General features: G+C 38.1%; 1 protein-coding gene across 3 annotated transcripts in view; it reads left to right on the top strand.

Moving 5' to 3' along the window:
• The window catches only part of PIEZO2 (piezo type mechanosensitive ion channel component 2), a 150,447-nt gene extending 141,257 nt beyond the window's left edge, over positions 1 to 9,190 (top strand). For all 3 annotated transcript variants that reach the window (XM_070942381.1, XM_070942380.1, XM_070942379.1), the window contains 4 exons: positions 2,735 to 2,860; positions 5,315 to 5,394; positions 7,185 to 7,365; positions 8,938 to 9,190. In XM_070942381.1, coding sequence (XP_070798482.1) covers positions 2,735 to 2,860; positions 5,315 to 5,394; positions 7,185 to 7,365; positions 8,938 to 9,190 — 640 coding nt within the window. The remainder of the gene's footprint in view (positions 1 to 2,734; positions 2,861 to 5,314; positions 5,395 to 7,184; positions 7,366 to 8,937) is intronic.
• The last annotated feature ends 3,185 nt before the right edge of the window (positions 9,191 to 12,375 follow it).

Here is a 12,375-nt window from a genome sequence, read left to right as displayed (position 1 = left end):
ACTGGTCTGTTGCTCAGTGGTCCAAAGTCCTCTTTTCTGATGAGAGCAACTTTTGCATCTCATTTGGAAACCAAGGACCCAGAGTCTGGAGGAAGAATGGAGGGGCACACACTGCAAGATGCTTGAAGTCCAGTGTAAAGTTTCCACAGTCTGTGTGGATTTGGGGAGCCATGTCATCTGCTGGTGTTGGTCCACTGTGCTTCATTAAGTCCAGGGTCAACGCAGCCGTCTACCAGGAGATTTTGGAGCACTTCATGCTTCCTTCCGCAGACGAGCTTTATGGGGATGCTGACTTCATTTTCCAGCAGGACTTGGCACCTGCCCACACTGCCAAAAGTACCAAAACCTGGTTCAATGACCATGGGATTACTGTGCTTGATTGGCCAGCAAACTCGCCTGACCTGAACCCCATAGAGAATCTATGGGGCATTGCCAAGAGAAAAATGAGAGACATGAGACCGAACAATGCAGAAGAGCTGAAGGCTGCTATTGAAGCATCCTGGTCTTCCATAACACCTCAGCAGTGCCACAGACTGATAGCATCCATGCCATGCCGCATTGAGGCAGTAATTGATGCAAAAGGGGCCCAAACCAAGTACTGAGTACATATGCATGCTTATACTTTTCAGAGGTCCGATATTGTTCTATGCACAATCCTTGTTTTATTGATTTCATGTAATATTCTAATTTTCTGAGATTGTGAATTTGGGGTTTTCATGAGCTGCAAGCCATAATCATCAAAATTATGACAAATCAAGGCTTGAACTATCTCGCTTTGCATGTAATGAGTCTATCTCATATATTAGTTTCACCTTTTAAGTTGCATTACTGAAATAAATGAACTTTTGCACGATATTCTAATTTTTCGAGTTTCACCTGTATGTACTGCATAGTACATTTAGTCTGCTGTGCCCTGGTGGCACAGCAGACTAAAGCACTGTTATTAACATCAGCTGCCTGCAATTACTGTAAGTTCAAATTTCACCAGGCTCAAGGTTGACTCAGCCTTCCATCCTTTCAAAGGTAGGTAAAATGAGGACCCAGATTGTGGGAGCAAAAAGCTGACTTTGTATAAATATATACAAAAGTATGAAGGCTATTGCTTAACGCATTGCAAACCGCCCTGAGTCTCCGGAGAAGGGCAGCATATAAATCAAATAAAAAAAAATTGTCTGCTACAATGTCCTACCTGTCAATGACTACTTCAGCTTCAACCTCAACAATACACGGGCAAACAATAAATACAAACTCAATGTAAACTGCTCCAAACTCAATTGCAGAAAATACGACTTCAGCAACAGAGTGGTCAATGCCTAGAATGCTCTACTTGACACTGTTGTTACATCTTCTAATCCCCACAGCTTCAACTTTAAACTGTCTACCATGGACCTCACCCCATTCCTAAGAGTAAAGGGAGCATGCATAAGGGCATCAGCGTGCCTACCGTCCCTGTCCTACTCTCCCCATTTATTTGTACTCATTCCTTGTTCATGTCCATGTTTATACCTATAGCTGTTATCTTGCACATGTTCGACTAACTAAGTTAAAAATAAAAATAAATAAATCTGAAGTTTTATTTGTGAGAATAGAAGCCACAGCCTAAAGTAGCCCCATGATGAGATAAGTGTCAAATAAATATTATAACAACAACAACAACAACAACAAAAACAAAAACAACAACAACAACAAAAAGATTAAAAACAAAGCTTTGCATGGACAGCCCTTGAAAAACATTGAAGGAAAATGTGATGACAACTTTACATGGGCATGGCTTAAGATGGGAACCATCAAGAAAGAAACGGAAGGTTTAATACTCACTGCTCAAGAACAAGCACTACAAACTAATGCCATGAAAGCGAAGATACAAAAATCCACCGACAATCCAAACTGCAACAACAAAGTCAAAACTGTTTCACATTTAATATGTGAATGCAGCAAAATCGCATAAACTGATTACAAAGCTAGACACGACCAAGTTGCTAAATTAATCCACTGGTCATTATGTAAAAAATATGATTTACCTGTATCCAAAACATAATGGGAACATAAAGTGGAAAAAGTTATAGAAAATGAGAAGGTGAAGATCTTGTGGGACTTTCAAATACAGATGGATCGTCATTTGGAACACAACATGCCAGATATCACAGTTGTTGAAAACAGAAAAGTACAATTTATTGACATCGTGGTACCAGGAAATGCCAGAGTCGAAGAGAAAGAACTGGAAAAAATCACGAAATATTGCAACCTGGCCATTGAAACTACATGATTATGGATGAAACATGTAACAGTGATACCCATTGTCATCGGGGCACTTAGTACAATGTCCAAGAATTTTATAAGATATATCAACAAATTGCAGTTTCCTGCAATAACACCAGTGGAACTGCAAAAAACTGTGCTACTTGGAACATCGTACATCTTAAGAAGGTACTTGGTTGATATCTAGGACGCTGGCAGCAACCCATATCAACCACTAGCACCAGTCAATGGTATTTGTGATGCATTTTTGAATGTTCAGTTGACTGAGTTTCATATTTAATGAATAAAGATAATAATAAAAATAATAATAACAACAACAGTAAACATTCACAGAATAGAGTTGTCAATCAAATTAGTATTTCAAAGTCTCCTATCTAGTGATTATGTTGAATATAACAATTAGAGGAATACAGTAGTTTGTAATATATGTTACTGAATGATTAAATAATACATTTTTATAAAATATTTATTAAAGAAATATCTCTCTTGGAGCAAAAGCAGAAACAGTATCAGATAAAATATCTCACAATCTACCAGCTGATACAAGAAAAAGTATTGCAGCAATGATGGAAAATCCAAATCAACAAGTAAACCACTTTGTGTAAGTACTTGTGATATATTCTAAAATACAAGATATTTTATTTCTTATATAGAAAAGTAGTAAAAGCTCATGATTACATGTATTACATTTGTAAATGTTTTACATTATATAGATGCCATAATTTATTTTTTCCTTCCTTCCTTCCTTCCTTCCTTCCTTCCTTCCTTCCTTCCTTCCTTCCTTCCTTCCTTCCTTCCTTCCTTCCTTCCTTCCTTCTCCCTCCCTCAGTAGAAAGAATATATTACTCCACCTTCGTGTTGGTATTAAATCCTTTAAAAAGTTCCCTAAATTGAACTAATTACTAAATTACAATCTTCTGGATAGGATGCATACAGAGGTGGGATTCAGCCGGTTTGGACCGGTTCAGGTGAACCAGTTGTTATGATTTTGGGTAATTTGGAGAACCGGTAAAATCAATCACCGGCTATCCCTGCCCGCCCCACCCTGTCCTATATATTATCTTCCCTTCACCACGTGGTCCAGCTAATGTCCATGCCTTGCCTCCGCACCTTGCCCGCTCTGCTCACCAAAGGTAAGCATGCCACCCGCTAGCCCTTCGCCTCGGGTTGGGGCCCAGGGACACAGCATTCCCAGGCTACAGCCTTGCCCCGAGGCGCCACCCGCTCGCTGCTCGCCTTGGCCGGGTTGGGGAATGTGCCATTTCCCGGCTCCAGCCTTGCCCTGGAGCCACCGCCCGCTTGCCATCAGCCCCCTCTGGTCTCAAACTACTGGACAGTTCTTCTTAGCTGGCTGCAGCAGAGATCTTGCAACCGTCCCTTGCCGAGGCTTGCTCGCTCACGGAGACGCTCCATGTGGTCTCTGGGTCAGCAGCTGCTTCTCTCCACTGCTGCTCTTGCTGGAAGAGAGAGCATCTCTTGTGCAATTTAGCAGCTGTGAGCTGCCACTTTCCTCTAAGTCCCATCCGGAAAACACACAGTACAGAGAAGCAGAATTCAACATGGCTGCTGCTTCTCTGCTGCACGCTTTCCGGATAGGACTTAGAGGCAAGCGGCAACTCACAGCTGCTAAATTGCACAAGAGATGCTCTCTCTCCCAGCAAGAGCAGCTGCCAGTAGTGGAGAGAAGCAGCCACTGCCCTGGAGAGCAGAGATGGAGCGGAACAGGCCCTGAAAGGCTGCTCGGTCGACCCTCGCTGCATGGCGGAAGCCGCGCATGTGCGAAAGTTGTGCACATGTGCATGCGCAGAAGCCATGTGCAGAAGCCGCACGCACGCATGCACAAACACTGTGCATGCACATGCACAGAAGCCATGCGCATACACAGAAGCTGCATGCGCACATACGTGCACACTTACATTTTCGGCGAACCAGTTGTTAAGTGGGTTGAATCCCAGCATTGGATACATATCAATCATCTGCAAGGGCCTTTAAGAGGAACAAACAGCCAGTTTCAAACAGAAATATAACACATCTGGAGCTACCTATAAAGAATGGGGAAAAGATTGCATATTGTTGCTATTGTCTTTCCATACTTGTTAATCATCAGTGTTTTTGAACTGATAATATGTGCCACATGTATTCAACAAATACACTCACATGTAGGCTTGGTTGTTTTTATTGTATAGTACTATCAAGGAAGCAGATGTACAGGTAGTCCTCAACTTACAACGGTTTATTTATTGGCCATTTGAAGTTACAACAGCCCTGAAAAAAAATGGCTTATGACCGTTTTTCATACTTATAACCGATGCAGCATCCTCATAGTCATGTGATCAAAATTCAGATGCTTGGCAATTGACTCAGATTTATGATGGTTGCAGTGTCCCAGGGTCATGTGATTACCTTTTACGATCTTCTGACAAGCAAAGTCCATGGGGAAGCCAGATTCATTTAACAACCATGATACTAATTTAAGAATTGCAGCAATTTGCTTAACAACTGTGGCAAAAAAGTCGTAAAATGGGACAAAACTCATTTAACAACTGTCTTGCTTAGCGACAGAAATTTTGGACTCAACTGTGATTGTAAGTCGAGGACTACTTATATATATGTCAAAATCTCTTTCAGCATAGTTTTTACTGTACTTGGCTCATAGAAAATCATTTAAAGAATTAGATGAATAGTTAACAGTTCTAGAGTTTGTTTTAATAAAAATATGTTACCCTTCTGATACTAAAATTGAGAATACTTTGATGATAGGCTAGCTGTCCTCAAATTTTTACTATATTGAAGAGTAATAAATTTTAAAAGAAAATGAACATGGAATTTGCCATCTGGGAATTACACATAAATATTTATAATTATAATAGTGAACCAATGATCAAATAGAGTTTTGGACTGAAACCAGGGAGACATGTTAAAATCGCGAGTCACTTATGGTGCTGGAATGACTTTACCCAGTCACTGTATGAGATAAGAAAGATCAGTTATGACCGCAAAATATTGTAAATACATTTCTATTAAATATCCTTAAATCATGTTGTTCCTTACCTAGGACGCTTGCTGGAGTATATCCACATTATATCAAGGCACCTAGCGATAATGCTGCAAAACCTGTAAAACAACTTTTGGACGGTATGAATTTTCAGCATTATTTCAAGTGATAAAACATTGTTTTGTAATTTTTGAGTCTCCCATGTTGCAGATTAAGGGTCATTCTTAGAAACAAAAAAATTCAAATGTTTCATTTTGTGGTGTCTCAAAGGCTAATAGAAAGTGCTGATGAAATGCTTCTTCTTGCATCTACCACCGTTTAATAATTTATCTCCTACTGGCTTGATTAAAGGATAATAAGAAGATTTTCATGACTTTGAGATAATATTAAATGCATCCTTCATGGAACCAAGCTTTCCTTATATTTAGAGGGGGAAGTATCCTCTTCTCTCTTGATTTTATCACAACTTGCATTACAGATAGTTCTTGCTTAATGACCCTACTTAATTGGGACTAATTGGGAATTTCAGAATTTCCATCACTAAGCAAAATTGTCATAAGGTGAATTACCACATGACTGCATCATTTAGTGACAGCACTTCTGATTCCCAGTTATGATTATTAAGTCAGAACTTCACAGTTTTTTTGGCCATATTGTGCTGAACTTTGCTTCAATTCCCCCCTCCTGCCTATCCCTGCACTTCATCACCGCTACCTACCTCTGTCTACTCCCTTCAGCCCTACCTGACCTTCACTATCTTCTTCCACTGCTGACAAGGTGTGCCTGGCTGAGGCAATTGCTGGCCCTTCGTGAGACTTTCATGTGGCCTTGCAAAGCAATGGGGAGGCCTTGTGATGCCTCCCCATTGTGATGCCACAAAACCATGTGAGCGTCTTGTGTGCAGCATTCCAAAGGTGTTAGCAGCTGCTTCTGCTGGATACACTTCATTGGCAGCATGAAGAAGGTAGCAACAATCAGCAGAGGGCAGAAGGGGCAGGCAATAGCAGCAGGGTAAGGACAGCCAAAAGGGCAGAGGGAGGGAGGAGATAGGCAGGTAAGGAAAGTTAAAGTGCATACAGACAGCTTTCCAAGCGCTCGGATTTTGTCACATGACCAGGGGTGCTATAATGGCTGTAATTTGGAGGACTGGCTGACAGTATATCATCATAACTTTGAATGGTCTCTATAAACAAATGGTCATTATGCAAGGACTACCTACAGATTATAAGGCCTTGTAGATTGAAACAGTTTTGTTTATGCAGCATTGCTTACAATCAAGGAAGTGATCTTGTTCAGCTACAGCACTCCTGTTACTGCAGTGGAAGGTAGCATGTTAGGAGAAGGGAGAAGGATTTCATTTGCTTCCTTTTATTTTCAGACATACTGATACAGGCCTTGATCAGACAATCTGAAGGCTTAAAAGAAGGATGGCTAGTTCTAAGTTTTCGGAAGGTATTCTCTTTTCTAGACACTAATTTACAGAGATATAGAGAAGTATATTTTGACATTAAGTTAATTCTTCACTGAGAACAGATGCAGTGGTAAACTTATCTCTAACATAAATTATTTTACAATTATAAAACATTTGTGTGGTGTGAGGTCATTGATTCAATATTTTTTTTGTGGGAAATTGAAAAAGTATTTTCTTGCTTCTCTGAATAACTCATGGGTGTCCAACCTATTGGCTTGCCTGGACCGCACCAAGTGAAGAAGAATTGACCTGGGCCGCATATAAAATATGTAATATAATCAGTGTATATAAACACAATGTATATAAACATACAAACATAAAGTTTAAAGTTTATGATCTTGTGGGGCCACATTACTAGCTATCCAGGGCTGCATGTGGCCCATAGGCCGCAGGCTGGATGTCTCTGGAATAGCTAATAAAGAGGATGGGTTTTTTTGTTCCTTCTCTTCTTTTTTGTAGGTGGGAAGTTTAAAGATATCACTGTTTCACTATCTAATAATAACAAGTCCGGTGAACTTCATGAATGGTGGGTTTTAAACCAGAAGAACAAATTTATGGAGTCAAATAAAACTAGATTGGAACTAATTGTGTTCAGTGACAAAGTCAGTCCTCCCAGTCTTGGATTTTTGGCAGGTTATGGGTAAGCAAATACTTCATGTTAACATTGTTGTGTAAAGAAATGTTGCTTATGTTTCGGGAGCATTACTGTTTATATTTACATTGTATTGAAGCAAACTTTCCTTACATGTGATCATCTGAAGGAGACTAGTTTCATTGCCATTATTGCCGAAGACCATGTCCAAATTATCAAATTATTATGAATGGCTGAAAAAGATCAAGTTCTAAAGGCTGTAAGATAACTGAAACCCCTAGATGATAAAATATATCCAAAAGAGTCTGTCATAACTATTCTCATCAACTACCAAACATATAATACGAGCATCTATTCAGACGTTTACAGTTACAAAGTAGGTCCTCTCACAAGCCTACATTGCTTTCAGTAGATTCTGAAGGAATAAAGAAAGTGTTTAGATTCTGTCTATTTGATTTATTACTGCAGTGCGTCGGATTTCATGCTTCCAACCAGACCTGGCACTGTTCAGTCGTTATGGATCCATTTTGGAATATATACTCCAAAGAGCTCCAAACCAGTTAAACCTGGTCCCCAAACTGCAGTTCAAACTGCATATTTATTTAGTTTTTGATAGCAACTGCTCTCATATCTGATAACATGTTTGGGCATGTTTGGGTGTCTCTGCTTTTGTAAATTTTAAAAGATGATTGTTATCAATTCTTATCACATCACTTTTATCCTTATAGCCAAGTAGAAGATCCTGTAACTGGATGAGAACATTAATGGTAGTTTTACTATCAATAAAACAGAATCAGAAATTGGATTGAATCCAGATAGTTACATTTTAATGGAAGAGTTTATTGGGGCTGAAAGCTCCCATAGCTAATTTATCCTACCATTGTGCAATTGGTTAAAATATAGGCAACAGAGTATAATCCAGCCCACCTTTTTCAACATTAATGAGGGTGAAGGCTAGAAGAGCTTGAAAGCAGACAATTGACAATTACAGTATACTGCCCCCACCCCTATCAGAAAAACAAACATCATTCAGACCATTGGAGTACTCAAATGGGAAAAAAGAGTTGCAAAATTTTAACCAAGGAACTGCTTGAGACTTATAGTTGGCAATTGCCGATTTTATGCTCTATGTATAGTCCCCGACTTACAAACATAAATGGACCTGGAATCTCAGTTATTCAGTGAAGCAGTCTTTAAGCAAGATATCACATGACCACTTTGTTTAACAGCTGCAATCATGAGGTTCTCAGTTGCAGTTATTAAGCAATCTTGTGGATTATTAAGTGGACTTAATCCCAGGTAAAGATGCAAGATGTCTTGGGATGGAGAGAGAGACCAAGGTCAGGTGTGAGTTGGGGGGAGGGATTGCTATGGACAAGTCCTTCAGCTTTGGGGCTGAAAATCCCTGGTGAAATCCAAGGAAGATTTTCAGCTGCTCAGGGGAGAAACACTTGCACACAGCCTGCACTGAGGCACCCCATCCATACCTTACCACTTTCTTGAGGCATCCCATGTCCCTTATCTAGCCATGCTGCATCTCTACTCTAGGTCTGTCTGTCTGTCTCTTTTCAAATTATTGCACATTTTAAAATGTTAATGTTTTTCTTTCATGTTTTGTAGAATCATGGGTTTATATGCTTCAGTTGTGCTGGTAATAGGAAAATTTGTCCGTGAATTCTTCAGCGGAATCTCCCATTCTATTATGTTTGAAGAGCTTCCCAACGTGGATCGTATCCTAAAGCTGTGTACAGATATCTTCTTAGTGCGGGAGACTGGTGAATTAGAACTAGAGGAAGATTTATATGCTAAGCTAATATTCCTGTACCGTTCACCAGAGACTATGATCAAATGGACTAGAGAAAAAACAAAGTGATCTAATTGGAGTTCACAAAGTTTGGATTATTATTAATTTTTTTTTGAAAAAAAAGAAGCACAAAATTCACTTTTATAATTGGGAAGCAATTTTTTGTTCATGGAATTTGCTTGCTTCCTTAGGGGAAAAAAAAGCTTTTTTTCAGATGCAACTATTATTAATATCAAAGACATTTTCTTTCCAATTTAGTGAACAGCATTATCTGCAACCACATATAAGTTAATTCTAAGCAGAAAAAAGATATCAAAACAGAATATGAGCTCTTTTGTCTGAAAAGAAATCTTGAACTGTGCAATTTGCTGTTTGACATCAGTGATTCTTAAGGATCTACCATGATCCAAGTTGCTCATCTAGGAAATCCAAGGCAATTGATCACAGTTGGTGCTGAAGGCAATTTTATTATTTGCATTTCTAGGAAAACAGATCTGTTAAAGACTAAATGGCTGTACAGTTCTGGAGGGGAAAAGATCGAGTGATATAATCATTAACTGCCTTATTTTATTTGAACAATTAAAGAAGATATTGAAAACATCAGTGACTTTACTCAGGAAAATAAACTGTCAATCTTCAACTAATGGATAGTTATAGAGAAATATTGTGATGTTTTTGCTGGGGCCATTTTCTCCACCTGACAAGATAGATATTAAAAAGTAATGAAAAATAAAGAAGATGGTTGAATCATGAGCAGCCTTTGTGGGCTAATCTTTTTCTTCGATCACTACAAATTGTGCTTTCCCCTATTTTGACATTTTAATGTAATATGACTTGTATTTAGCATTTCCTTCCAGTGTTTCAGGTATATCATAATGTTTACATATTCCACTACCCATTTTTATGTCCAAGATGTCTTTTTAAAATTCCCAGTCATGAGAAAGTATATATATATTGATCTTGAGAAATGGGCTCTTCCTAAATTATTGCTATACGTGACACAGGCTGTTTAGCAAAAGACACTGTAGCATGAATATTTAGTGCTGAAAAATAGTTTTCATTTGATGATTTAAAGCACACTGTTTCTTAACATGAATTAATTATAATTCTAATGTGGTAAGAGATTATGCCATTTCCAAATATAATGCCGTTCAAAGGTAATGGAAGTGCGATTCCCAGAGCATCATGTTAGCTAGAGATGTTGGGAAAACTGTAGGCTCAAAACAGCTGGAGGGAGCCAAGTTGGGGAAGAATGGAATAACTGTAGTTTTCATTCCATACCAATTTCAAACAAAATTCTTGTTCCAAAGACCATCTTAAAAGTATTTTTCTTATGCTTGTTTACACTGAATGAAATTCTCTTTGTATAAATTAAATATGTCAAACTTGTGAATGTGTCCATTATCATTAAAAATGATCTAAATATTTCCTATATATGATGATGTAGTAAGTCTCAAAAATATATGACATTGTGGTAAATGGCACAAACTAACATGAGAGTAAAATTACTTGTGCATTTGTTGAACTAAATGTAATATGGTGGTGATGCTTAGAGTTGACTGCTTCCATGAAAATATTGCTGGTACTCTGCTGTGAAAAATGGCACATTTTGACACTGGGAAAGGTATACTGAAATAAACCATTTTAGCATACTCCGATAATAAAATGCACCATGACTGCCACTCACTCATTCAAACATATTCTAATTTCCAAAGAAACTATAATGAAAATGAACAGAATCAATAATGGATATATTGACCATGAGGGGAAAAAAAGCAGCTTGCAACTATTTTGTGTTTTTCTTCAGTTGGCCTAACAAAAATGTTACCTTTTTATAGGCTTTTATTGTTTTCCAATAACAAGAAAAGAATTACAATGACTAACCAAATCCGAACCTTAAAGACTACCAAATTTATAGATGAAATATTAACTGATGTTTATCTTGCATACATGAATTCTCTAGGCAAGGATGTCAAACTGGCGGCCCACGGGCTGGATGCATCATGTGTAGGCCACACCCATCCCAGCTCCGCGAAGAGAAAAACTGTTGCAATATATCACATGATGGCAATGTGACACGGCGAGTTTGATACCCATGCTCTAGAGAAATCTGACCCACTGACCCTTGGATTTCAATGTCTTTTTTTAATAATTCTGTGCAGTTATTTGAGAAAACTGTCATTGCAGCTTACAAAATAAGATGGAGTCCATTAAACAGGCACCAATTACAAATTCTTACCATAGTAAGACATCATATGCATTTTTCTTTCTTATTTTTTCTACTAAAACAAGGTTCTCCTGTGAATCCTGAAACAAAAAAACATTTGCACCTGGTATCCAATTTCCTCATAGTGGCTAGGAAGCCCACATCTCCGAAATAGCTATGGCAACCTTCTTTCATTTGCCCACCGGTAACTATAACCAGAAGCACAGTTGTTCTGCTCATGGAAGTGCCACTTAACTGCAGCTGAAATTCTCCGTTTAAGATTTAAAATCTTTTAAAATTTTCTCCATTTAAAACTAAATCTTTTAACATTATCTAGAAACAGGGCCATTACAAAGCAGCTTTTGTAAGTGGTTTTTTGGCCAGAACTTACTAGTAATGCAACCTACCTTAATTATCATCACCACCATGCCCATTCCCCACATTCTATTGCTACTTTTTCCTCTGTGCAGTACTACGTTTTGCAAGCTATTCCAACTTCCCCTCCTTTTTCTTGGACAATGACACCTTTAAGAAACATGTTCCAGTTAATGAAAACATGCCACTGAAGTTGTTTTGGTGTTCCAATAAGAGTGTACTAATGCAGTCATCAACTTAATCAATGATAAACATTCTTCAATACTGTTTTGACAATATTTGTTTTATTTTTTGCAACTAGTACTCATTTTTATTAAAAGATAATATTTAACAGTGAGTCAAAAACAAGAAATCCATGTTGCTTATAAAATACTGTCTACTAAAATGTATAAAACCTCCATGCATGCCTTATGCTTTCAAAGTGATGTATTCTGTAAAAGTGCAGTGTGCAACCATAAATCTTCGACTCTTTCTGATTCACACAGTTAGCAATTTATCCACTACACCACCAAAGCAGATTCAATTCTCATATGGAATCCCACTTGCATGTGTATTGAAGGAATAACATGCTTCTAAGTACTTTTTTTGAATGCATATGTATAAAACATACTTTTAAAAAAAGTGTGAATCTTTTTAAAATACATGTTGATGCAATTCACTTAGAAATGAGCTT

The sequence above is a fragment of the Pituophis catenifer genome, unplaced genomic scaffold (genome assembly GCF_029215685.1).
Source record: "Pituophis catenifer annectens isolate HBS135680 unplaced genomic scaffold, rPitCat1.0.hap2 SCAF_3, whole genome shotgun sequence".
Lineage (NCBI taxonomy): Eukaryota > Metazoa > Chordata > Lepidosauria > Squamata > Colubridae > Pituophis > Pituophis catenifer.
Note: the sequence above shows the minus strand (reverse complement) of the source record. Positions and strands in the feature narration are given on the sequence as shown.